The 27,514-nt window shown below is 33.3% G+C and overlaps 4 protein-coding genes across 5 annotated transcripts; all 4 read right to left on the bottom strand.

The window, feature by feature from the left end:
* Positions 1-2,541: 2,541 nt before the first annotated feature.
* LOC129876280 (ubiquitin-conjugating enzyme E2 36) lies at positions 2,542-8,669 on the bottom strand. The gene is made up of 8 exons (XM_055951666.1): positions 8,498-8,669; positions 8,281-8,308; positions 6,504-6,590; positions 5,129-5,187; positions 3,371-3,412; positions 3,217-3,290; positions 2,971-3,068; positions 2,542-2,842 (listed from the first exon to the last, which is right to left on the bottom strand). The coding sequence occupies exons 1-8, from the start codon at positions 8,531-8,533 to the stop codon at positions 2,805-2,807; spliced, it is 462 nt and encodes a 153-aa protein (XP_055807641.1). The 5' UTR covers positions 8,534-8,669; the 3' UTR covers positions 2,542-2,804.
* A 1,976-nt stretch (positions 8,670-10,645) lies between these two features.
* On the bottom strand, positions 10,646-11,957 carry LOC129876286 (anther-specific protein LAT52). The gene is made up of 2 exons (XM_055951672.1): positions 11,673-11,957; positions 10,646-11,158 (listed from the first exon to the last, which is right to left on the bottom strand). The coding sequence occupies exons 1-2, from the start codon at positions 11,824-11,826 to the stop codon at positions 10,827-10,829; spliced, it is 486 nt and encodes a 161-aa protein (XP_055807647.1). The 5' UTR covers positions 11,827-11,957; the 3' UTR covers positions 10,646-10,826.
* Positions 11,958-12,750: 793 nt separating this feature from the next.
* On the bottom strand, positions 12,751-14,466 carry LOC129876335 (AAA-ATPase At3g50940-like). Its single transcript, XM_055951744.1, has 2 exons — positions 13,457-14,466; positions 12,751-13,369 (listed from the first exon to the last, which is right to left on the bottom strand). The coding sequence occupies exons 1-2, from the start codon at positions 14,429-14,431 to the stop codon at positions 12,887-12,889; spliced, it is 1,458 nt and encodes a 485-aa protein (XP_055807719.1). The 5' UTR covers positions 14,432-14,466; the 3' UTR covers positions 12,751-12,886.
* Positions 14,467-16,169: 1,703 nt separating this feature from the next.
* On the bottom strand, positions 16,170-24,135 carry LOC129876011 (phosphoenolpyruvate carboxylase). 2 transcript variants are annotated; one of them, XM_055951291.1, is made up of 11 exons: positions 24,016-24,135; positions 22,587-22,805; positions 21,381-21,772; positions 21,083-21,167; positions 19,806-20,028; positions 19,572-19,675; positions 19,376-19,463; positions 18,802-18,956; positions 17,704-18,702; positions 17,225-17,611; positions 16,170-16,731 (listed from the first exon to the last, which is right to left on the bottom strand). In XM_055951291.1, the coding sequence occupies exons 2-11, from the start codon at positions 22,752-22,754 to the stop codon at positions 16,438-16,440; spliced, it is 2,895 nt and encodes a 964-aa protein (XP_055807266.1). In that variant the 5' UTR covers positions 22,755-22,805; positions 24,016-24,135; the 3' UTR covers positions 16,170-16,437. The 2 variants fall into 2 exon arrangements, with proteins under 2 accessions (XP_055807266.1, XP_055807267.1); XM_055951292.1 differs by lacking the exon at positions 24,016-24,135 and adding an exon at positions 23,625-23,764.
* Between the last annotated feature and the right edge of the window lie 3,379 nt (positions 24,136-27,514).

Here is a 27,514-nt window from a genome sequence, read left to right as displayed (position 1 = left end):
TACTACACTAACTTTTAAATCTTTATTCTTAATAAACTGCATGCGAGTTATCTCTTGTATAATTATCTCTTCCAATTTTTTCTACCTACTTCTATCTCTTCTAATATGCGCTACCATCAATTGCTCACACCTTCTCCTAATACCCACTAAAGGATTTAGTAATTCAAGTCAAAAATCAACCCTTATGATTTCTTCTTCTTCTTCTTTTTTCTTTTGCATTTTCTTGATTCAAAAAAAAAATTATAATGCAAATTTAAACTAATTAAACTCTAATTAATTTTTTTTTAAAAAAAATGATGTGCCAATGGGATCAGATCATCATTCAATATTGTAGCTCATTAATATATCTACCTATCTACCTATAGTCTTGATTTCTTATAGACCCCCCTCTCTCTCTATATATATATATATGAAGATGGAAGAGTCATGTCAAATAGGTACTAATCCCAATGCCATGTACTTAGTCTATTTCTTATCCTCCTATTGGTAAGAGTGGAACAGTGATCAGTGTAAAATCTTTAGGTGGCATGACTCAGATACATCAATAGCATTTTGACTGTCAAAATCTTTTAATCACTTCAACTTATATCTATGTCATCTAATTTTAGGGGTACATGAATAGATACTTAAAAAAAATAATATTAAATATATAAATACGCTTATCCTACATGATATAATGTGTCATATATTATATAACACAATACAAATTAATTTGAGTGTATCTCACACAAATATCATATAGAATGAGTGTGTTTACTTGTTCAACTTATAAATTTAAGTGTTTATTTATAGATATCAAAGTTGGAGAACATGGATACTACCTGAAATCAAGTTAAAGAACATATTTTTAAATTATACCTTCATATTTTGACTATTGTATTGTATTACAATGTTTAAATGGGATAATAAAACTCTCGGATAGTTTATGGTAATAGGATTCTCACATAGTTTAGAGGGTAAATAATAAGAAAAAATTAAGTTCGAAAGTAATAAATTCCTAACATAATTTAGATATGTAACTAACAATTTCGCCATAGTTTAAGAAAGGTTCTTATGCTTATCTGTCTTAATAATATAATATGAAAGTTGGTTTCTAAAGAATCTTGATCGTTATCATTTGAAAATCACTATTCCCATCAATGAAAATGAACTAGAACTTTGATGGATGACCTAAAGGAAAGGTCCTTTGAAAATCATAAAGGGTAAAGAACTAGTCGTGGTATTGCTTATTTGATCACAATAACAATAACAATAACGTCATTAATATAAGCATATCAACGACTGTAAGCTCTTACAATTCAAATACACATTAATTGTCGAAACCCCAATATTATCAACTACATTCAAATCGATTTGAAGTTGATCTTTTTAAATCCGTTCTTTAAATGCAAAGGGCGAAGAAAACTGATGACATTGACTAAAATTAGTGAAGCTAACGCATGAGAGAATAAAATTCGTTGTACCACTACTTCATGGTCCACTTCAGATAATGACATATCATATAAAGAAAGTCTCATTTTAGAGTAAAACGCTTTCTATCAAATACGAAAAAAAAAGGCACGTGTGATCAAATTTTGAGATCACTACTTAAGACATAATCGAAGTTTATAATTTTTAATGAGTCTAACTCAGTTCAATAAGTTTTCCCCTCTGGAATTTGACTTTCCATGGCTAAGGCCAAATAGTTTAAATTACTATACAAAAGAGAGTACATGAATTCTCCCAATAATTAATAAGTGTAACATGCCTGAATCTAATTGGGATTCACATTAATTGAGGAACTAAATCGGAAAAAAGAAGAAGATGAATTTCAATTGTAAGATATTTAATAAAATCATCTCTGGAATTGAAATCTTAAATATCTAAAGTTTCTTATTGTATATTATATAAATTTCGATCCGCAAGGACAATGACTGGAAATTGATTGATTATCTTTCTCTAAAGAAGAGTCAAAATAGAATCAACAAATTAGAGACCACTATTTGTAATCTTACTGAAGCGTTGAGCTTCTTATTTCATGTCTGCTTTTCGTGAAAAAATACCAATTGAGGGCTTCTTCAAACAAGGAGTTGGGTAAACTATTCAATCTTCAGCTATTACCAGCAACAATAATACAAATTAATTGCGCCTTCAATGACTTTAATACCCAAATAAAACTATATTCTCAAACCCAAAACCTAATGTTAAAAACAGAAAGATGGTTACAACCTCATTATTCCCTACCAAAGGTGACTCCATTAGGTTCTTTGTTGTTACTTCTATTTCCTCGACTGAAATAGTCATAGTTTTGAGGTTCTTATCATTTCCCCGTGGATGAAAATGGTCGAGGAAATCAGTTTGTTAGTGCAGGAAATATACCAACGCCAGAAACAATTTGCAATCTAAGCAGGAAGCAACAACATACCTAGTGTAATTCCACAAGTGAGGTCTAGAAGGATAAGATGTACTCAGACCTTACCCCTACCTTTATAGGATACAGAGGTTGTTTCTAATAGACGCTCGGTTCAAAAAGAGAAGTAGAACGCAACCTACTCAGACAAATTCACGAGGAAATGTTCTCCTCCAATTCAGTGTTCTGTGAGATGATTCTTTAGAACCGTTTCTGGTCTAGAAGTAAAGACCAATTCAACTTGGAAAAAGGTGCATTGTTCAATTGTACAATTTCAAGGACAGGGAAACAATTCTAGATGGGTAATTCGAAGCGTTCAGCTTCAGTTCTCCCAAGTCCCATTCGGATTAGACAGTGGATCAATAACATTCCACAGGTTTTTTTTTATCGTTTGAAAATCACTTAACTATGGTCTTCAGGCACCACTTGCATAAAGACGCGTCCATTCTTTAGCTGCAAGGTTGAAGAAAGGAAACTGAATCAAGGACTAATCGGCAATGTAAACTATGTATCGACTCCGAGTGCCTTCAATGTTCGCTTTGCACTGGTACATAATGGAAAGACCTTAAAAGGAAAATTACCCGTTTCAACAGCCTCAGCCTCATTTGACTTCCAGTGTTTTGCAATGTTCTCGGAGAGTGGATCATCTGGATTTGGAGCACTCAAAAGTGCTTGAATGCTGAAAAAGGAGCACCCATACTGTTACCGTCTACCATCTTACAGCCAAAATTTGGTGATGATGTTTTTTAAATTCATTAGATCCTCAGGAACAGTGCTCCAGAAATATGTGAAAAAGATTATCGAAGAACATAAGAGATATTTAATACCTCAAAAGAACAGTACGAATCTGAAGAGCAGGACTCCACTTGTCCTTAAGAATATCAAGGCATATCCTTCCAAGCTTCATAATAATGGTCAACATAAGCAAGGCAGCTTGTGGCTTAGAACTTATGCATAACAGAATCGAATAACAGAACAAACCTTATCAATGTTCGGATGGTAGATTTTGGTGAGGAATCGAACCTGTTAATGGTATGCAACTTGATCAATGACTGAATTAACAGCAGCAACAAAAATAGCACAAACTTAACTCACGTTTTAATTCATACTGCAAGAACACAAACGAGCATATAATCTCTAAAACCAATATGTGATCAACCCTACATGCTGCATATAGGTACAATCCCATGATCATTTAGAAAGGGGCAAGCCTCATGCAAAGACCATGAACAACGAGGTCAAGGAAGCTTCACATTTAGATGCCACTTCGAAAGCAGGCATTACTTTTGCAGCTTTAGTGTCTTTGTACCTACATGAAATCCTGCATTACTTTTGGCTATGAATCCCCAAACATTTGTGGGCAAGCAACATAGGGCATCATAGCATCTCAAGGCCTGAGGCATCTTGTCCACCAAGCTAGAAGAAAAGGTTGTGTATGAGGTTTAAAAATGTGGCATGATTGTAACTCAGTTACCACAAAAGCAAATTCAAGAGATGCTTATAAGATAATATGAGCCAAACTGAAAAAGTATCTGCAGAGTTCATGATATACTATCATCTTAGGAGTTTAAACCCACTGATACACAAAATGTTGCTCCAGAAAAACTAGCCTGAATTACCATATTCATCACGAACAGGATTTATAGGGGGGGAACCCCCACACTAAAATGTGCCTCAGCAACAAAAGAAAAATTTCAGGTAAGAGTAACACTAGCTACAACTGTTCTAATCACCACTGTGACCAGGCAAATTTCCTTCAACAGTTAATAATAGACAGCCAATCTATTCCGAGAGAAAAATCTAAGCAGCATCCTGAACTACTCAAGAAAACAAACTAGATAAATTGATGGGTGTTCCGCTGTAAGCTTCTGAAAGAAAGAACACGAGTAATAGGAGTAGACCTATTATTAAGGTCATGAACAATTTCTGGGATTTTGGTGATCTATGTCAATTTGTGCAGTACTAACTTGTGTAGAAGTGAGATTAAATTTTTAGGAATAAATTTCACAACGGCACTTAAGAATTATGTTTACTTGTTCGTACTTATTTTCCTAAACTTAACATTTGCCAGAACTCATAATTTCATTTAGACAAACTTCTAGTTAGTCAAATTCTAGGTAATACAACCCACCCATTGTGCAAATCACTGGAAGGGGGGGAAAAGAGAGGAGCAAACAACCAGTACATAGAGGAGAGCAGTCTTAACTTATGCCAAACTTATGTTATCATCATCAGCTATAGAAGAGCAGTCTTGTGACAAACTTATGTTATCGTCATCAGCTTTAATATCCATGCATTACACATCAAAATTGAACAGTTACATATTAGTACATAATGTGTGATAATTGAGATGGAAAAAGAATATAAGTAAAAAAGTTTTAGAAGTTAATATGCCAATGTAAAGAGGTATATCAGGAAATTTTAAACACTAAATCACAAGTCTAGACATAAAGACAACAGGCAATAACTTTCAAGCAAAAACTTCTAGACTGTCTCATAGCCGAATTAGAGATGGAAACTCCAAGAAGAGAGTATCACAATCAACAACAAAGATGAGCTGATACATGATCTGAGAAGGAGATCAGTTCATGCTTCTGGACAAATAAGTCAAATCAAGTAGTTCATCTATTCTGAACCCCCTGCACAATATAAAAAAATTCCACTCCATACAAACGCAAGAAATATAATTCTGAGCATCTGTTGAAAGTTGCCAAAACATTCATTAATGGGTTCAAATACCTTTGGTGCAGCCATTGGGTACTCTTCAGGCAAAAAGAGTTCCAGTTTAAAAACACCTCCTACACAAAAGCAGGAAGCAGTGGAATTAAGCAAAGAAGATACAGCAGAAAAAAACTACACAGGGTAGAAAAGATATATGCCATTCAAAGTATAATAACATATCATGTATGGTCAAGCAATAAGGGTAAACCAGTTGAACTAAAAGAAAAGAAAGTAACACAAATGCATATCAAAGCCAACACTGGAAGGCCAATGATAGATGTCTTTCATCTAAATGCCATTCATTGTCATAACACATTTGACTAGAATCATAATCAAAAAAATTGTAAAGGACAGCTAGCTTTTCCACTATGCTGTAGTCAGAAATACGTTCAGATATACATAACAAACATGCACACAATGATACTGAAACTATGAGTTGGGACATAGGGATGGCAATGGGGCGGAGCGGGTTGAGCCCAACCTGCAAATTTTTTAAACTGCCCCGCCCCGCATAACAATTTTTTCATTTTCAACCCGCCCCGCATATGTTGTTTTCTTTTTTAATTGAGTTTAATATGAAAAATAAAATTCGTAATTTTTTTTCATTTTTCGCTAATTAACATCTCAACAACTAATTAATTGTTTCTAGTTAACATTTCAACAACTGTTTCTTAATCGCTAATTAACTCTAATTAACAGTTGTCTAGTTAAAAAAAAAATTAAAAAAATTAAAAATTAAAGTCAAAGTTTAATATAAAAAGTTTATATCTTTGATTTTTACTAATTACAAAGATTTAATTTTCTTCGGATTCTTATTTGATACCTTAAACCCGCAACCCGCCCTGCATTAATTTTGATAATAATTACGTCAACCCGCCCAGCCCGTCCCTGCATAACTCTAAGCCCGCCCCACCCCGCATAGCTCTAAACCCACCCCGTTCCCGCCCCATTGCCATCCCTATTGGGACATCTTTAACAACTTAACTACTATATTAAATGACCAATGCAACCCCGCATCCTACTGGTATTGCAGTCAGCTAGTCAATTCATTTCAACTTTATCAGGATTAATTAGTCAGGACACCAGTTGATTTCGTGTTCCATTTATCTTTTTTAAAATCAAACTGATCCACAACAAGATTTGCAAAGCGAGATATAACTCAGATCCCAAAGACTACAAAAGATGGACCAGGTAGGCAAATGAAAGTTGGAGCGTGAAACAGGAAAAGAAAACTAGCGAAAAATCTTACCAAGAACTATGTACAAGTGAAGAACCAATTCAAGAGAAAGGACACAATTAACTCAATGTGAAGCACAATAGCAACATGGACTTTCATTTACTTAGCATAACTATTTTTTTCTATTTTCTTAGCATAATTGATTGAGCAAATTACCTTCATAGGGAGACTGTGTTGGACCAAGAATCATGACGTTAAAATATCGCATATTTTCTTCTGAGGGAGAAGCACTTATTCCTGGCGCTGCAATCAAAGTTGAACCACACAAAAAAAAATTGAAACTCTCTTAGCAAGATAGGTCGTGAATCAACCAAAACCACAATCCAATGAACAAACTCGCAATAAGCTTCAAGGAGCATAAACATTTGCTCATACCGAAATAAACAAACCAAATCAAGTCTACTATACTCTGAAATTCAGGAAGAAAACACAAAAATTCACCTTGGGTGAACGGAGAGGAGAAATAGGCTAAGTTGAGCAGACTCTTGATTTTTGCTGGTCGACACGGGTGCAGGTGCGGGATACGTGTGGGATTTGGTCAACCCACATTGGATACTTTGATCAGAGTCCATGGCAAATTTGGGGAAAATTGAGATTTTGATTTCTCAAACTAGAAGATAAAATTGATTTAAGACATGGGAAATGGCATAACTTCCAAATTGAGATTTTGATTTCTCAAAATAGAAGATAAAATAGATTCTGACTTCTGGTAGACAGTAGCAACGATCTGTAAGGAGAGTTGGTTGAAGGCCTGCCTAGAATGAATTTCTTTTTTCTTTTTTGAGAGGAAGAACCAGAGAGCTTGAAAGAAGAAGTTGCGGTGTTGGGAAGACCATCAAGAAGATCTTTCAAGATTTTGAATATCTTAATAGCTCTATTTTATCACTTTGCATTTTTTAGCTGACTTTCTTTTTCTTTTTTGAGAGGAAGAACCAGAGAGCTTGAAAGAAGAAGTTGGGGTGTTGGGGAAGACCATCAAGAAGATCTTTCAAGATTTTGAATATCTTAATAGCTCTATTTTATCACTTTGCATTTTTTAGCTGACTTTCTTTTTCTTTTTTGAGAGGAAGAACCAGAGAGCTTGAAAGAAGAAGTTGGGGTGTTGGGGAAGACCATCAAGAAGATCTTTCAAGATTTTGAATATCTTAATAGCTCTATTTTATCACTTTGCATTTTTTAGCTGAATCCAATCGCTCGGGTTTGACTGTGTCGTAGCTCTATAATTCGGATGTTGTTTATCGTTGGATGAACTGCTGATATTGATCCGCACTCGTATCCATACCTGAATCGATAACCCCGAATCTTAAAATTTAAACTATGTCGAATCGCATCCGCGTCGGATATCCGCACCATTGTCCAAGCAACTTAGGAAATAGTTTCATGTTGGTAATGAAGATAACTTAAATGCTTCAAAGAGCTCAAAATTGCATCTTGGATCAATGGAAAGGAGAGAAAAGGCTCCTGTAGTTTTTTTAAAAAAATGACCTTAATGCTTCAAACTGATAACTTTGTTGTAGCACCTTTTAAACATAAATTATTTGGAGATAAAGCCAAGAACTTTTTGACATGATTTATCAAACAACAACAACAACCGGGATAGGAGGCAAATGGGTGCAAGAGGGTTTAATTATACTACTTAAACAAGGCAAAATGATCGTTTTCTTAAGCATATATAAAAGTTGTTGAATCCCCAGCATAAGAACTTTTTAATTGAACCCCCTCATTTGAATTCCTAGCTCCACCACTGACAACAACTAAATCCCTAACTAGTCGAGTTCATCTACACAAATCCTCTATATTCTACATTCATTCAGCTCAAACTGAGGGCATCTCATTCCAATACTCAATAATTTCACTTCTAATAAATAATTTTTTTAAAAAAACTAATACTTGGCTTCCACAGATATATATATATATATATATATATATTTACCAGGTTCACTTAGAAGACGTTGCGTTTCCTGTAAAATCACACCAAAAAAACAACAAAAATCATCAAAATTCAAACTAAATCGAACTCAAAATCAAAATCAAACTGAATCGAAGTACAGTAGATCAAAACCCTAGTGATCAAACACAAAATGGGTCTCTAAAATCGAAATTTCTACATTAAAAAAAATGATGGATCGAAAAAAAGAGGAAAAATTCACCTTGATAATTCTTCGAGGAAGATTGCTATTGGCCATTGAAATTGAATCGATGAATTTTTCTTGTTTGCAGAAATTTTACGCTAAAACGCACTTTTTTCTAGAGAGAGAAAGTAGAAAAATGGATTGAGAGTTTCAGAAGCACTGTTTCTCTCACTAAAAACTTGTGCTTAATAGGGTTCGATTGAAATTCTCTTTTTTATATTATTATTATTATTATTATTATTATTATTATTATTATTTTGTTGTCAAAAAACAAAAGATTCTGTCCAATAATAATATTTTATGTTGATTAATTTTTAAAATATTTATTAAATAAGTTATTTTTTATAATGTGCATTAATATGAAGAAATTAGTATAAAAAAAGATAAACTTTTTTTTTGAAACCCAGGAGAATCCACAGCCGCTACAACCTCTGCCACAGTTTCTGTCCTTCGGGGTGAGCACTTTGTGCGCACTAGGTAGATTCCTCACTGTGTAATAGCCTGCAAATCATATAAAAGATGTAAACCGCGCTAGGCAAGCCCGATGCGACAGGCTCGACTTGGAAGGCCTTGAGAGGGGATCAATCCTGGGTCGACCCTCCAAACCAGCTGAGTCATCCCGAAGGACAAAAAAAAGGACAAACTTATCAAATAGTAACTAATTTATATTTATTTTTAATAGGTCTAAAGAATGGTTATAAAAAATATTAAAATAAAAAAGGTAGATGAAATATCTTAAACCACACGGAAGATGAGTGTTATAGAGCAAAACATGAAAGGAGATTTCTGAAATTATACGCAAAGAAAATTAAGCTATATTCGGTTATTAGAACTTGAGTTAGATTTCATATTTGAATTCAATTTTCATATTTTAGTTAATTTATTAAATTGCTGAAGTCAGACCTTAACTCAAATTTCATGTTTCAATCTAACTTTCAGATTAAGTGTATATGAATTAAACCTTTTTTTCATTTATTTCATAATTTAGTTGTGGCAAAATTTTTCTTGACTGATTACACATATGAGAAAATCCATCTAATATGAACTCATGATGAATAATTAATTAAAAAAAATTCTAAAACTACAAACACCAATAATTTCTTAAAATATGATTAAGATCTTCTCATTAAACAATACATGCAAATTTTCTATCATTCCTCATTGTTTATTTATTATTTCCCCTCACCAAAAAGTGAAAAGCTATTAACTTCTTTTTTTTCACTTAAAAACATTTATCAATTTTAGAATTCAAATGTGAAACAACCCAACTCATCAAAACTTTAATTGAGATACGCTCAAACTGGCTTAAATATCATAATTTTATTTTTAAAAAAATATAAAAAAATGTAACAAGTCCAAACACCAAGAAGATAACCAAGTTTCTTAAAATATGATCAAGATCTTCTCATTCAACAAATATATGAAACTTATCATTCTATAGAGTACATATACATAAGAAAATCCTTCTAATAATCTTCATTATTTATCATCAAAAGAAAAGGGGAAAAACTATTTAAAAATTCCACTTAAAACATAATCAATTTTAAAAGTGAAGTGAAAATAAACTCAATTCATTAAGAACTTTCTTGCAGCGTAATCAAAATACGAGTAAACTGATTCAAATATTATAATCATATATAATAAAAATTGTAATATAATCAAACACCAATAAGAAGAATAAAGTTTCTTAATATACGATCAAGATGATCTTCTCATTCAACAAATACATGGAACTTTTCATTCCATGAGAGTGCATATAGAAAATCCATCCTTCCTCATTCCTCATTATTATTTCCCACTCAACAAAAAGGACAAAAATTATAACTTTTTTTCCCCACTTAACACATTTATCAATTTTTAGAATTTAAGTGTCAATAAACCCAACTCATCAAGAAAAGATGAGTGCAAGCTAATTTGAACAACATAATTAAAATAAAAAAAATAAAAATAAAATATAACATGTGAGGACCTGATATCTTAAAATATGATCAAGATCTTCTCATGAAACAATACGTGGAACTTCTCCTTCCATGAGAATCAAGCTGATCAGGACATCATAATTATAAATATTAATGAAATATGCGCAAGCTGACCAGGACATCATAGTTATCAAAAAATTAAAATCATAAAATTATAACATGTCCAAATACCAAGAGGAGAACCAAATTTCTTAAAATATGATCAAGATCTTCTCATTAAAACATTACATGGAATTTTTCATTTCATGTGAGTACATATACATGAGAAAATCCATCTTTCCTCATTGTTCATTTTTATTATTTCCCATCATCAAGAAAGGGCAAGCATAAGCTATTTATTTCTTTCACTTAAAAAGCATTTAAAGACTTTAGAATTCAAGGGGGAATAAACCCAACTCTTCAAGAACTTCTTTGCATCCTTGAACAGACTCAGCCTTCATGAAGAAAAGTGGATTGGCATATCTCACAGCATTGTGAATGCCAACATTGTTACTACACTCAATTCTTGCCTTTTCATAACCTGACACACTCTCTTTGCAGTCCTCCCTTGGGCTTTTGACAACTGTCACCTCGCAAATATCGTCCTGGTGGTCTCCTTCAACGGTCAACTTGTACTTTCCGTCCTTGTCTGTCACACCCTCCACTGAGAATGTCTCAGCCTCTGTGCTGATGTTCCTGCACTGCAACTTCACGGTTGCGCCTATTGAAACAAAACGAAAAGCGCTCTTAATTCTATTCGATAGAAAGTGAGTTACATGATCAATTATTATTTTTTCTGCTATGATAATGCTATGCAAGAGGTCATAAGTCAGGTTGTTTTTGATCGATGGATTTTAAATAAAAATTCATAGATGCATTAAATGACTTTTACAAATGATGGAAATTTGACCTTCTATACATAATATACATAAACGATCCTAATTTCAAGAAAATGAGTTGATTAATATTAAAATAGTATGATCGATATGATGAATCTTACGAATCTTGATGAAATGAGTCTGCATAAAGCGAAATGAATACATGTAGCCTATCCAATGACTAGTAATTGATTGTATACACAAATATTGACCTAATTAGATGTTTATGTTCCATTGGTATTGAACATTACCCTATTAGATATTCCTTTGTGACAATGAATGTAAATATATTTATATTTAGTTCAAGTTGAAAACAACAGATCAGATGTAACATCGACTACTAGAAAAATTTCGTACCTTCAAGATTATCGCTAAGTTTTGTCTCGAATTGGACACGGCACGTATCACAGTAGACCTTGCCTTCAACATCAAAAACTTCAGGGTGGCAATGTGCAAAATTGGCAAGGGCCACAATGCAAAGAGCAGAGAGGAGCAAAATAGCCTTTGCCATTTTAATTGGTATTTTCTTTTTTTTGTGTGTTTTATTCACACAATTTGTTGGGTTTTTTTCTTCTTTTATTTTATTGCTCCTTTTCTTTTTGTGTGTCCTGTTTTGAATACAATGAAATAGCCTTTTTTATAGTGAAAAAAAGTTGAGAAAAATATGGTGGAGCTATTATTTCTCCAACAGTTTCATATATAACCACAAAATATTTCTTTTTTTTAAAAAAAAAACAATTAATAATGAAGTGATTGTAGCAATTGACTTGTGTTTTTTTAAAAAAATAAATTATTGTGGTGGTAAAAATAGCACAGTTAAAAATATTAACCACAAACTTGGAATGGCTTAGAATTTGCAATAATTGAAGGGTCATGAAATATTTAATGCACTTCAACTAATTTTATTACTTATTATTTTCACCATCACTTACGTACTAATAATACTTTTAGCTCTCTCCAGCTAAAATTTGATCATGAGATATGATTTCAATTCGATTGTATCTATCTGTATATACCAATGTTTTAAAAGATTTTTTCAGGACTCGCCCTTCAAACTGACTGATTGTCTGTCAAGGTGAGTATCGAACATGGTCTCTTTCTACAGCTTGTGAGAGCATTCTTCCTAATCAAATGTTCGTGGCACTTGCAAGCAAAACGCCCTTAGGCTCATGGATGGGGCTTAATTTTCTTAGGCTTACACCCCAAGCGTCCCAACTGTGCACCCTAAGCATGCCTAATGCTCAACAATTTCTAGGCAGATGTGTCATTGGGAAGAGAAAGGTGTATGCTTCTGATTATACAGGACAGAGTTATCATTATCTAAGATGAGTCAATTGATATCCCTTCGATGAAACATTAGATAGTATAGATAAATCAAATTGTTTTTTAATGTATATGTAGTAATGTCTTTTATATCTAAAATGTGCAAAAGATATAATTGAACAGATTATTTTTTTTTGAAAAAAAAAAGTACATAGAGCTCAAAGTACTTCCTAGCTGTAAGAAAACACCTCAAAATCTATTTAACCTTCAAGAAAACAAGAAGAAGAAAGCAAAAAAGAGAGTAAAAACTAGGTGTGCGTCTTCGTCTCGAGATCAACAATGTGAGTAAGATCCTGGGAAGAGTCACGTATAGATTCATGTTTCGTTACATCTTTTGGTGTTTCCTCTGCTAGTTCATTTCGCGTTTTCAACATCTTTTGTTCTACAATTTTATTTTCAAGAAATTCCAATAGTCCTCGAAGGGATATAGTTGGATTCTTACTTTTTAACAGTTCCCCTGCAACATCTGCCGGTGTAACCTCCACTTCTTCTAGCATCTCTCCTATCTGATCAAACATTTGGTGCTCACGAATACCTAAGTAATTGAAAACCAATTGTTTAAACGCCGATAATCTACAGTATGACATGTGGATGTGCATGTCCATTCGTCCTGGCCTCAACAATGCTGCATCTAGTTTATCAATATGGTTAGTCGTGACCACAATTATCCGTTCTTCTCCACAGCACGACCATATCCCATCAAGAAAATTAAGTATCCCCGACAGAGTCACCTTGTGAAAATAGAAATTAAACCATATAAGCTTAGGTAACATAAAAAATGTAATATGGACTAAAAAATTGAACTATATGTAACTTACTCTATTGTGCTTATTCTCTTTCTCTTCCTTTTTTTCTCTGTTTTCTAGATTGATACTACAATCAATATCCTCGATCACAAGAATTGAACGTCCAGACATGCCAAGCAACAATGATCTCAAATTTGAATTGCTACGAACCTCTGTAAGATCCAAATCGTATATGTCATAGTTCAAATGATTGGCCATAGAAGCAATCAAACTCGATTTACCAGTTCCTGGAGGACCATAAAGCAAGTAGCCTCGTTTCCATGTTTTCCCAATCCTGTTATAGTAGTCTTTCCCTTTAATAAAAGTTTCCAAATCATCAATTAACGCAGTTTTAATCTCTTCATCCATAGCAAGAGTATCAAATGTCATAGGATGTTCAATATTCATCCCATCAGAACCCCAATTCCTGTAATTAGAATACAATTTAATAGCCCTAGATTCTTCTTTCGCTGTTTTTGATCTCTCCATAATGTAAGGTAAATACGATTTCAACACTTTTTCCTTGTGCTTCTTATGGAAACTCAATTCATAACATCTAAGTTCAGAACACAATGCAGCTATCATATCCTTTATTTCATCATTCTGGCTCCCTGACTCGATACGTTTACACTCCATCTTCCATATTACTTTAACATCCTCAAAAACATCCACGATTTCTTCGTCTTTATCCATGGTAATAACTAGACTTTTATCATTCTCCGTCTTTCCTAATCGAATACTCTTAGTAGAAGAGTTCATTATCGTTCCTAAATACACTTCAACTGCCTCAAACACTAGGTTTGGAGACGGACCCTGGAATTGATGGATGAGGATAGTGAATTGTGAAGAAAAACAACGAAAAATATCATGAAAACTTTCTAAGATGTAGCTTCGAAATTCCTTTGGGATAAAATCATTGGCTATGCTACGAACAAGCATAGTTGTAGCAGCAATAGATGCAACAGTTGAAATGACTGATTTCATGTTAGACATTTCTTCAGGAGACATATATATTTTTTTTTGGTGTTGTGAAATTGGGAATGGGATACTTGAATTGATTGTCCAAAGAGTTGTCAAATATATATTATATAGTGGAAATTGATTCATACTTTAATGGACTTTTCAATAAAGTTACAATAAATAATACATTTAAATAAGACTTGATGTAGACTTAGGTAATTTCTAGGAAACAATTAATCACCCACACCGACCTGGAAATTTAATAGAAATGACATAATCAACATCAACATCAGCAGCAAACATCATCATTTTCATCATTATTAGTATATTGTTGTTTCCGTTCAATTTATTTGTCAGATTTTTACTTGACACGAAATTTAAAAATAATATTTTTATATAAAATTAGTTTGATTCAATTATTTTCTTAAATATTAAGTCAAACCGAACCAGTATGAAATAAGTAAAATATCAAGTTACAAGTCTCAGTTGATACATTATGTATTTATTTATTCTTCATCTTTCTTTTGGTTTTATTGATAATAAAAAAAGACTTACTCTAAAGGGGTGCTAAGCATTATAACATATCACAAATCTTTTGAAATTTATGAAATAAGTCTGTGGTAATTCACAATTGGAATTGGTACAATATCGCAAAGTGATCACCCTTAGTAGCTCATTTGGTTTGTTATTTAAACTTTCATTTTATTAATGAGAATTCAGTTTCTCACTTTATAATTTCCTCTCACATTTCTCCTTTTTCTATCCTAAATTAATAATAATAATAATAATAATAATAATAATAATAATAATAATTTTAAGATAATTTAAGATAATAATTTTTAAAAATCACGAACAGAGAATTTAATAAAAAATTTTAAAAGAAAATTAGCATGTTCTTTTGAGCTTCACATGCAATTATCCTTTTCGTGCGGACTACGTAGATCTCAAGATTGGTCAACAAATATGGGCTAAGTTTCACAGTCATATTTGATTGGTGACAGAGAATATTTGTCACTTTATTTTTTGGTCACTCTACAAGTATTTCTATTAATTTTATGAAGTATCACCAGTAATTTGGAGAGATGAAAAAAACTCACTTAATATATTAATTTTTATCAGAATTAACTTGAAATCTCTTGATTCTCAATCTTATTGTCTTTGAATCTCTTTCAAGCGAGGAGAATCAATGACATTGCTTCCTTAAAAGTTAACCATGGGTTAGTTGCAGAACTATACGGATTAGACACCATGAGTGTGTTTGGTACGACGAAAATAATCTTTTATGAAAAAAAAGTTTTTCTGTTGAAAATATTTTTTTCATTTTCTTTTTCAATATTGGGTTAGTCAGTTCTATTTTTCGATGGGGTAGACCTTGACGTGGTGGAAATCATAGTTTGTGCCAGTGAAAGGGGACTAAAGGATCAGAAACGGAGAGTACACAAGCCAATGAATAGAGACAAAGAACACTTTTGGGTCAAGTCTCATTAACCTATCATAGGACTCCGACCATAATATAATCGACAAATTCAAAATGTACTCCTACAAGTAAAGTGAGTTCAAAGGTTATGAATTGATTTACAAGTTGAATGTTGTTATCCCTAAAATCCAATGTGAGTTTTCTAATTGGATTTGCTCCCCTGTGATCCATTCAATGAGAATGGACAAGAGGCTCGTTATTTTGGCATGAGACTATAACGAATATGAAGCGCATGGGGTACAATATACAAAAAAAAGTTTAGCAAAACTAGACCATAACCTCAAAAAACAGGTCCATAAAAAATGGATGTTGGAAGCAAATAGATATTTCATTATGCCAGCAAATGAGATTACAGTTCATGCTGGTGCAACATTTGCTCAAATGCAGTTTTATTTTCGAGGCCTTGCAACGAGCAACTTGATCAAACATGATCTCAATAGGGTGGACACAAAATACAACACCACCTCAAAAACACAACACAAAACAAAGCAGGATGAAAAATACATCATCTTTCGTAAACCAGATAGATGTTTTTTCGAGTATAAAATTAGAAAAACACGAACGAGGTTCTTTGCATTTAGCCTGTGTTCTGCATTCCAGCAGCAATACCCTTCATGGTCAAGATAAGTGTGTCCTCCAATCCAGGGGCATATTCACTTGTCGGATTCAGCGTCACTAGTTCAGCAGCTGATTTTGATTCCATGTATTCCTTGGAAATATGAGGCCTCAGCTTGACATGGTAGTTTGGATCACGTATACGCTTTAGAGTGTAGGCTTGCAACACGTTTAAGGTCGTGATGTAGGAATCACGCAGCCTGAGTCGTTGTCTGAGGTAGGGGTCTCCCTCCAGAAGATCCTTGTGTCCAGCAATCTATTAAGAAAGAACAGTCAAGAATGTAATGAGTTCTCAAGCAAATAAACATAAAAAAGGCAGCCTGATGCACGAAGCATCCCCGTTCATGTAGGGTCTAAGAAAGGTGCACACACTACAGGGATGTGATGTAGGCAGCCTATCATGACACAAGTATTAGCGTAAGCCGTGATCTATAGGTCACACGAAGACAACTTTACCATTGCTCCAAGGCTCTCATTTATGAAATCAGACATAATAAATGATAGTGGATACTCCCTCCGTTTCAATTTGTTTGTGTTGTTTTGACTTGGCATGGAGTTTAAGAAAGTAAAGAAGACTTTTGAATCTTGTGGTCTTAAACTAAAGATATGTAGAATGTACCAAAATGTTCTTTAATCTTGTGATCTTAAATATGTCACGTGTTGCCCAGAAGGGAAAGAGAGATTCTTTTTGAAACACAAACAAATTGAAACGGAGGGAGTAATACTTTTCAGGATTCATGAAGAGTTACCTGAAGCAGGAGGGCCCTTGTCTCCTCGTACTTGGACCTCAAAAGCTCACCGAAGGACCACAAATCTTCTGAAACAAGAAGCTTGTCGTACAAAGCTGCAATACCCGGGTCTCCCTTCGCAAACACCATCTCAACCAAGTCAATCGTGACCCTAAAGAATGGCCATGCATTGTACATCTCGTGAAACATGCGTAGGTTTTTGATATCCTTGTCAACAGCATACTTAAATGCTGCCCCAAAGCCAAGCCAGACAGGGAGATGAAACCTTGTCTGAGTCCAGGCGAAGATCCATGGAATAGCTCTGAGTGATTCTATGCCTCCACTGGGTTTACGCTTTGATGGACGGCTGCCAATGTTCATTCGACCATACTCTAGCTCAGGTGTGGCCTGTGATGGTTATTAAAAGAACAAATAACAAATTAGCTCAATGCAATATTTGTTGTGAAAAGATATAATGCTGAATTTTCTTTCACACCTACCAAGCGGAAATACTCAACAAATCGGGGTTCTTTGAAAACGATTGATCTATACTTCTCTGTAGCAATAACTGCGATTTCATCCATAAGTGCACGCCATTCAGGTTTTGGAGAGACTGGTGGATGCATCCCATGTTCAAGGGTAGCAGCAGTGAAACGTTGGAGAGTTCTAAAACACAAGTGTTCCTCCCCAAACGATTGCTCAATAACCTCGCCCTGAACTGTGACACGGAGAGATCCGTTAATAGTGTCGGGTGGTTGAGACAATATAGCAAGATGGGTGGGGCCACCTCCTCTTCCGACTGTACCACCTCTACCATGGAACATAGTTAGCTTCACACCATGTTCTTTGGCAACTTTTACAAGCTCCTCTTGAGCCTTATATAGCTGCCAGGCTGCTGAAAACCGACCAGCATCCTTGCCAGAATCCGAATACCCAATCATGACCTCTTGTTTGCCATTGATCCGGTTTCTGTACCACTCAATCGAGAAGAGACGTGCAACAGCAGCAGGAGCAGCTTCCAGATCATCCAATTTCTCAAAAAGTGGAACCACTCGTAAAGGTTGCTTCACATGGCATTCACGCTGTAGGAGCTCAACTGCAAGCACGTCAGATGGCGCGGTGGCCATTGAGATGATGTATGCCCCGAAGCAGTCTGATGGAAGTTCTGCTATGACATGGAGTGTATCCAAGACATCAGCAATTTCTTCTGTTTTTGGAAGATCAGGTCCAAATAAAGGTCTCTTGCCGCTGAGTTCAGAGAGAAGCCACTCTTGTCTACGTTCTTCAGACCACTCGCGATATGAACCAATTTCCAAGTGCTGAGTAACGGCATCAAGGACGTCAGTGTGGCGGTCTGACTCTTGCCTTATGTCAAGTCTCACAAATGAGAGTCCAAAGGTAGAAACTTGTCTTAGAAAATCCAGAAGGCTTCCATCGGCAATGGGACGATCACCACAATCACAAAGAGATCTGTAGCAGAGCTCAAGAGGTTCCAAGAACTGCATAAAATGTAAAACCACATAAGCATCACATTAGTGACTGTTCCCTGCTTAATTTTATAATATTCTTCATACAGAAGGGTCACAAGTATTAGATACCTGCTCAATGCTATTATAAGTTGCCTCCTCAGGAATATCAGAGATTCCATGGGCTAACACTTGGCGAGTACGCTCACGTGTCTGATACAGCTTATCTCTAACATCGCCAAGAATTACACGATATGGTTCACTTGGCGGAATTGTTTTCCAGAATTCTACATCAAAAGGAAAAGTTGAAGACCAGAATTATTAAATTGCTCCATCCAATTAGATATTGAAAGGGACTACTTGATGCAATTTCTGGTGAATAAACACTAATGTGGAACTTCATGTGTCCTTCTGATTGGTATTGGTGCAACATACCTCAAAAACAATAGAGATAATGGTCAAAAACACACCTAAAGTATCACTTTTTTGCGAGTTTCATACCTGAACTATCAGGTGTTTGCCAACTTGAACTATCACCAACTATTTGGCACCATTTTTTAAAAAACGAGAGTACACCACGCACCATCAGATACTAGTCGAGGTGTGTTTTGATAAATAGTTGCTATAGTTCAGGTAGAAAACTGACAAAAAAGTGATACTTCACGTGTGTCTTTGACCATTATCTCAATACAATAACACTAGTTACCTATGTAGTGTTTGGTATCTCTCCTTGAGGACTTGTAAAGTTCAGCTGCTCGATCACGAAGATCATCGTTGCAACGCCACATAGATAACTGAAAGAACATACGAGTTAGAAGCATATAAAAGACCATGGAACTGATGCAATGCTTCAATATGGATCAAAGAGCAAATTGGAAAAATATTAAGCTGTTCTTCGATACCTCAAACATGAGCTCCTCTATTTGCGAATAGTACAAGTTCGCTGCCATCATTCTTGCTAATAAGCAGACATCTCTTGTGACCTCGGGGGTCACTCTTGGATTACCTACATTTAGTATCAGACAACTGCTGAGTGACAAACATAAGAGGAGTCTTCACAAGATCCACACCAAAAAAGTGTGTGTGGGGGTGTATTTATATATTAAAAAAGAAATATGTATTAGAATGGAGCGTACCATCCCGATCACCACCCATCCAAGAGGAGAACTGAATAAGAGGAGCATTGTAAGGAACTCGTTCGTTAATCCCTATGTTTTTAAGAGCCGTATCAACCCGGCGAAGGAACTGTGGAACGCCCTTCCAAATAGTTTCATGAAAGTAGCTCATTCCAGCTCTCATTTCATCTTGTGGAGTTGGAGCAGTCCTCCGAATCTCATCAGTGCGGAAAGCAGCTTGAATCTGCAAAAAATAGCAGATACAATTGTGAGAAGCACCAAATTTGTTTGATATGAATGACCTGATTCAGGTAGAATAACTGTAAAGCTATAGAGGTAACATACAATTATTTCTTATATTTATCAAGTCAAAATGAAGAATGAAGGAGGGAAAATGAATGGTCACATTGCAGGGGGAAATAAAGAGGTTGAGTTCAAAATCTACCTGTATGCATGAAGGACCAACAATTTCTTGGGATTCAAGCAGACTTAGCGAAAACTTAGCATAAAGGGGAAGAAAAAGATCAATATACGAGATACCTATTAGTTGAGAATATATTTTAGCATTTATATGTTACGTCCATACTTTTACAGGAGTTGTTTAATCTCTTAGAGAAGTAGAAAATATACAAAGAACTTCTAATACTCCTCCGTTTTAATTTGTTTGCTGGTTTTGACTTGATAAAGAGTTTAAGAAAATAAAGAAGACTTTTGAATCTTGTGTTTTAAACTAAGATACGTAGAATGTAGATCTTAAACATGTCACGTGGAAAGTTAGAATTAAAGAATTGCCAAAAAGGGAAAGAGACATTCTTTTTGAAACAAACCTAAAAAGGAAAGTAAGACAAACAATTTGAAATGGAGGGAGTACTTTTTATATTTATTTTTATTTTATTTAATATGGCCTGAGATGAGTTTAAATGGAGTAACAATGTTCGTGAAGATTCATATAGCCGACTACAACTTGCTTGGGACTGAAATGTTGTAGTTGTTGTTGTTGTTGTTCAGCAGAGGTCACTTCCTCTAGTATAACAAGCTTTCTAATGTTTTGGACAGTCAAATAACCAAAGAGAACAATAGTAAGTTTACAGAGATCTCAAGTCATTCCTATTGTTCATGTCAGCAGTGTGACAGAACTTTAAAAATCTCAGAAAGTTAATCTGGGCTAATAGTTGCGTAATAGATAGATAGTGACAGATAGTCAGGAAATCCATAGAAAAGCACTAGAAATTAAGGCTAAACTACAGAAACTGATTCAGGGAATATGGCATGCATCAGGTAAATAAACCGATATTTACCTCTCTCTGTAATGCCTCATCAAGTTCTTGTTTATCATCGGGGGTAATGTCTTTAGTATACAGCTGAGCCAAGCAATCTCGGATCCTAAACATAAGAAAATTCAGAAAAAGAGATAATACTACATGCCTAAGACAATGTTGCTTGGTCTCTACAAAAATGCAGACATGTGTGTGTCGGATCCTCCAAAAGTAAATACATTTTTAGAGGATCTGACACGGTACGACAGCATTTTAGGAGAGACCAAGCAACATAGTCTATAACTGCTCAAAAAAGAAAATTGGTAATTAAAAAGCAGACCTTCCATGCTTTTGAAGCAAAGATCTTCGGACAGATTGAGTAGGATGAGCAGTTAATACTAGATCCACCGTCTGATTCTTCAAAGCATCGAAAACTTCTTGAGGAGACTTTTTCAAGTCTGCTACGAGTTTCTTGAAAGTTTCTTCAATATCAGATTCAGTTGTTGCACTGTTCTCATCAGCAAAGTCTCCCTTTTTCAACTTTTGGCGTCGACGGTAGGCAATCTGCACCTCCTCAGCCAAGTTGGCCAAATTAAGCATGTGAGAGAAAGCTTTAGCAATGACAATGGAATCCCCTGGATCCAAACTAGTCAACACATTTCCAAGCTCCTCCAGCTTCTTTGGATCATGCTTGCCTTCGTACTCCGCAGAAAGTTCATAACACTCTTGGACCTATAGTCAGATTAAAGAAAACATAAAAAAAACTTCAGCAATGACCAGTCTTACATGAAGTTATATTATTCTAGATAATTGAGCAATCTGTTGTTTTCAACATCAAAATTCAATGGATAATGAGTCCACCCACTTCAATACTCTATTGGTTAATCGTAAGATTAACTTGTGGCATACGATTGCTAGACATCCCATGTTTTACTACTACTATTAACTTGTGGCATACGATTGCTAGACATCCCATGTTTTACTACCTTTGACATTTGATCAAAATCCTGAGGCCAGTCTTATAAGTACTTCTTAATTGATCTATGTAAATTAAGTGTAGTCAACTCAAAGACACTTCAGGGAACACAAGTTTACGATCTCATCAAATGACTATAAAATCGGAATATTTTTACTGCCTCGGTCCAACTACCCAACCAACAGCCACTTAATACAGTTCAGTTTTGAAATGTTAAATACTGAATATTTATGTTCAACTCATTACAAATAGATATAAAGATCCAATCTTTAGATTCAAACAAGAAAAAGGAAGCAAAATGCATTCCCCCACCCCCAACCCTTGATCTCCCCACCAAGTAAAACCATTGGAACTTGGAAGAGATGTTGCTCAGACACTTCATAAATGTTTGTTGGGTGCATGTCAAATCCGCCAAAAGTAGTGTATGATTGGAGGATTCGACACGGGTGCTTGGAAGAAGAACAATAATTGGTTAATCATTGCCCGAATTAAACATAATTCCTCAAAATCAGAACAATAATTGTGGCTGTAACAACAAAAGTGAAACAAAAAAAAACAAAAAGTATATACCGTTTCCTTGAGATCCTCTCCATGCAAATCCTGAAGAATGTCTAGGAAACTATCCAAAAGCAAAGCATCATACTCAACCAGCTTGTCATCCTCAGAAACCTTACCAGGTACCAAAGCCCTCAGTTGGGCATCAATGGATGCCAATTTCTCCAAATTCCGAGTCGTCATTTTCTCACTCTCCCACAATCCTATCCACTCGTAAATTCAACTATCAAGATCCTACAAAAAAGATTGTCATAACAAGATATTAAAATAAATGAGTTTTTTATAAAAATAACAGAAACCATATAGTATGGAGGGTTAGATCATTGTAAGCCACATTTCTATGTCATACCAAAAAACCCAAATGCAAAATCCAGTGAGTTAAATTCTTATCAACTAACACACAAAAAGGCGAATCCAAGATTCAAACTTTATGAGTTCGAGTTCAGATTCTATCACAGCACATTTTAAAACACAACAAGGTTTGAGTCAAAACTATTGGATTCATTCGAATGAATTCATAAGTACAACGACTCTACATTCACTCCAAGATTTGAACTTTATGGGTTCAGGCTCAGATTCTACCAAAACACACTTTTAACACATATACAGGGTCTGAGTTAAAACTACTGGTTTCGAATGAATCCATAAGTAAGACTCTACATCCGCTCCAAGATTTGAACTTTATGAGTTTAGGCTCCATTTTCTACTACAACATGTTTGATTTACTCATTCGAAATCAATTATTTATGCTTAATTAGTGAATCATTTAACATATATGCAAAGTATGAATCAAAGCTAAAAGATCAACACAACAAGTAACACTCTACGTCTACTTAACTTACAATTGATGGATTTACACAAGATCAAAAGAAAAATTGTCGAGGAGATCTGATCCACATGATTCACAATGCAAAAATGGCCAATGGGTGTTTAAAAAGACATCTCTTTTACAAATATATACATGGGGAGGGGGGGGGGGGAGTAGGTTCAATTGAAATTGAAAAAATGGAGAAGTGGGTGTTGAGTGTAACTGTTACACAGATATAAGAGTACCTGAATCTTGAAATTTGATGTACAAATGAACAACAACAAGAAGAAACACACACAAAACAATATCTTTCCTACAAATGGAGGCAATTTTGTGAAAACCCCAAAAGGACAAGTCTAGTGAATTGAATCCAAAAAGCTTCAAGATTTGAACTTTATGGATCAAAAATTCTTAACATATATACAGTTGAGATTGGATCCACTCACTCATCCACATGATTTAAATTAAGAAATGACAAATGGGTACACAATTTAAACATACAAAAATGAGTTCATAAAGACATTTTCTTTACTAATGTATGTACATGGTGCAAGTGAAGAAAAAAAGTTTTGAACTTTGAATTTTTTTTTGGAGAAGTGGGTGTTGAGTGTAACTCTAACATATACATAGAAGTACCTGAATCTTGAAATTTTGATGTAAAAAATGAATAATGAAAAGAAGAAGAAATACAAGAATCTCTTTCCTACAAGTGGAGGCAAATTTTGGGTTGTTTTTGATGTGATGCAAAAAGCAATGTACAAAGTTAGCTATATTTATAGATGGAAAAGACTATTCCGTTTTGCCACTTACCATTAATACAGTATAGTGCTATTTTTATATTGGGATTTATTTTCTTGAAATTGATGTGATTGGCTCATTTCATGCCTCAAATGAAGCACTTTTCAGCTTCAGTTTAATGTTAAATGCTTTTGGATTATTATTTTTTTCCGACTTGATGTTTAGTATCTGATTTAGAATTTGATATACTTTATCAATTTAGTGTTTGATATCAATTTTTTGGCTTTACTTATCAAACTAATTCAGATTCGTTTTATGTAAAGCTCACTAAAGGAATTCTCTATCGAAAAGTTTTTTTTATTAAAATTTTATTCATTTGTAAGTTCAAATTTGAAAAATTCTATTCCACCACACCTCTTTTAACATTGTTTTATATTCTAATTTTTCTATGTGAATAGTTCATTTCAGGCCTCAAGTAAAAGTTTAAAAGCATGATGTATAAACAAACATTTTTAAACTTGATTTCATCTGGTAATATACATCTAGATACCTCAATGTGTCTCCAATATATCAGTTGAATATTTTAGCGTACAAAATAATATCTAGAATTTTTGTGTCACGTTAAAGTCGGGTGCTTACGAGACACACTGAAGACGTTGAAATATTTAATTGTCGATTGAAACTAAGTTAATATATCATTATCTGAATTCTCAAAGTTGAAATACTTATCAATACGTGGACTCTCAAAATTAAAATATTTATTTATCAAATGAAGCCAAATTTAAATACTTGTTTACGTATTGTGCCAAATTTGAAATGAATTACTTTTCCACTTTAAAGTGTTTTTTGGTTCTACTTTTTTCTCCAAGGAATATGCCTTAAGATCTTTCATTGCCTTCTTTAGGATTACCAAAAAATCAAGAATAAAGAGTCACCTTAATAGCTGTGGTTAAATCTTAAATAAATTAAAATTGACTATATAAATTGTTTCATTCAATTGAGATTAATTAATCTGTAAAAATCTTTCACAAAAAAAAAAGACTCATAGCACATTTGGAGCTTTGGACCCTCGATTATAAATAATTCTTATTTTAATTTATTTGATATTTGATTAATCATATTTAACTTTTAATTAATTGAAAAGTGTACTTTTAAACCATTTACTTATGAATATTCACAATTTATCATAATAATTAAGCATTATGTCATTTAAATACCTATGTGTTTTGTCAAACTTACTGTACTGTTACTTCACATTTTACAATAATTAAATTTTAAAAATAGTCCAAATATAACATATACTCTTACTTCCTACTTGAAAGGACTAGCTAAAAACACAAATGTCAATTAATCAAAAGTTAAGTGTGCTTAATTCGATATCACCATTACCAAAATTAAAATTTACCAATAATTGGAAGATTAAAAACCCTATTATACCGTTTTCTTCATTCTCCTTACCATTTTTTCTTCCCTAATTTAATTTTTTAAAAAAAATAAAGGCAAATTGATCAAATGTATCCATGTACTATCAACTTGAGTAATTTTGCCCCATCAACGTTTTGTTCTAATATTTTTTCACCATTAGAAAAAAAAAACATTTTACCTTAATCCTCTAATCAAAAATTGAGGAGTAAATTTGTATTTTTTGAAAAATTTGGAATTCTACCTATTTCGAGTTAGAATTTCTTGATGATAAGGACAAATATAAAATAATTTACTAACAATAATATCAACAAGGATATGAGTGAAGAAAATTTTTTTAACAAAAGAGGATATAATTGAACAATTTCTAATATAATTGGCAAATCAAGACACTTTTAAAAAAACGAACATAAACAGTCTGATATACAAAGCATCTCAATTAATGCAGAATTCTAAAAAAAGGAAAAAAGTGAATATTTTAAATGCATAGTGCTATTTATACACCACATCCACCCTAGGTAAAATGTGTATTTGCATTTTGTAATTAAGGAAAAGACAAAAATAGAAAGAAAAAAAATCTAGAAATTAGACAATCTTTTAGAACACCTTTTAACAAATGGAAAAAAAATAAAATAAAGCATATTGCTTACATAATGCTGCATAGACTATTAGATAATTGTTTAGTTATATGATTTAACTTCTATAATATATATGTATATATATATATATTGATGTTTGGTATATATAATATTTTCACTATCAATATTTTTAAATGCTTATTAAAAGAGATGAATCATTAAGACGGAATGACTAAATTATGAACAATAATAGCAATTATGTATGTACAAAATTGTGAGGAATCAATGAATTATTAGTTTCTATTTAAATACATTTATGAAACTAAATGATATGATTTGTTTATATACATTATTATGAGACGTAGGAATCTTGCAACTTTTATAATTAATTAAATAATATAGGATGATTCAGCCCATAATACCAACTAATCATATTCAGTTTCTATTTAAGGATTTTTTTATATAAAATTATTTGAAGCAAAGAACCAAAAAAAAAAAAAATGTTTTGAGTGTGACCCAATTTGACTTTAAAGTTAGATAAATGTAATATACACATGTATAGAAAGTTTAACCAATCTATTTTTTTCAAACAATATACGGCTAAAATGTCAACATACATTTATTTTATTGAATTTCCAATCTAAGATTGTGTAATATACATTATTTTTCTCTCATCAATGAAGCACTCTCTATGTCCTAATTTATGACATGATATCTTTTGAATTTCGAGAATCAAACTTTTTTATTTTAATCGTAACTTAAAACATGAAATCTTTTAAGTTTCCTGAAATAAATTTACATATTTGAAAATTACGTAAAATGTATTCAAGTCACAAAAATTAATAATACAAAATATATTTAAAATATATATAAAATATTACGATCAAAGAAAATTCAAATATTTTTTGTAAAAAACAATTTTACATAAAAAGAAAGTTTCTTCGTACCAATCACACCCAATATATATAATTTTTTTATTAAATAACATTTTTATTTAACTTTATGTCATCTATTCTATTGAGTCGTGCTTTATACAACAGAAGGAATTGATATCAACTATGTTTGATTCTATTTATTATCTTTATAAAATGTTTTAGTGGTTGTGTAGTCAGTGATGAAACGTGAGTGTATTAGGTTGAACTAAAAAATATAATTAAAGTATATATATAGAAGACCTAATAAAAATAAATAATTAAACCGCTCCTAATTAATTCAATTAGTGAGTTGATGTATGTTGTGACGTAAACTTTCTTAATTATGGTAATCATAGAACAACAAAATTATTCTTTTTAATAAAATATTTGATGCATAAGTCATATTTTTTTAATGGTAGTTTCATAGGTTTTTTCTGGTAAAATTATAATTTTTTTAAAAAAAACATAAAAATGAATGAATAA

Source organism: Solanum dulcamara, chromosome 12 (genome assembly GCF_947179165.1).
Source record: "Solanum dulcamara chromosome 12, daSolDulc1.2, whole genome shotgun sequence".
Classification (NCBI taxonomy): domain Eukaryota; kingdom Viridiplantae; phylum Streptophyta; class Magnoliopsida; order Solanales; family Solanaceae; genus Solanum; species Solanum dulcamara.
This window is presented reverse-complemented; position numbering and strand designations above follow the sequence as displayed.

Bases quoted from the DNA above. Each gene is read 5' to 3' on its own strand.
- LOC129876011 (XM_055951291.1), bottom strand. From the start codon at position 22,754: ATGACGACTCGGAATTTGGAGAAATTGGCATCCATTGATGCCCAACTG. The intron at 21,168-21,380 runs GTCTGCTTTTTA...TCTTATGTTTAG, and splicing joins TTGCTTCAAAAGCATGGAAG to GATCCGAGATTGCTTGGCTC. The intron at 18,957-19,375 runs GTAACTAGTGTT...CTTTTGATGTAG, and splicing joins AGATACCAAACACTACATAG to AATTCTGGAAAACAATTCCG.
- LOC129876335 (XM_055951744.1), bottom strand. From the start codon at position 14,431: ATGTCTCCTGAAGAAATGTCTAACATGAAATCAGTCATTTCAACTGTT. The intron at 13,370-13,456 runs GTAAGTTACATA...TATTTTCACAAG, and splicing joins AAGAGAATAAGCACAATAGA to GTGACTCTGTCGGGGATACT.
- LOC129876286 (XM_055951672.1), bottom strand. From the start codon at position 11,826: ATGGCAAAGGCTATTTTGCTCCTCTCTGCTCTTTGCATTGTGGCCCTT. The intron at 11,159-11,672 runs GTACGAAATTTT...TTGTTTCAATAG, and splicing joins ACTTAGCGATAATCTTGAAG to GCGCAACCGTGAAGTTGCAG.
- LOC129876280 (XM_055951666.1), bottom strand. From the start codon at position 8,533: ATGGCCAATAGCAATCTTCCTCGAAGAATTATCAAG. The intron at 5,188-6,503 runs GTAATTTGCTCA...GCTTTTGTGTAG, and splicing joins AACACAGTCTCCCTATGAAG to GAGGTGTTTTTAAACTGGAA. The intron at 3,291-3,370 runs GTTTGTTCTGTT...ATTATTATGAAG, and splicing joins ACCATCCGAACATTGATAAG to CTTGGAAGGATATGCCTTGA.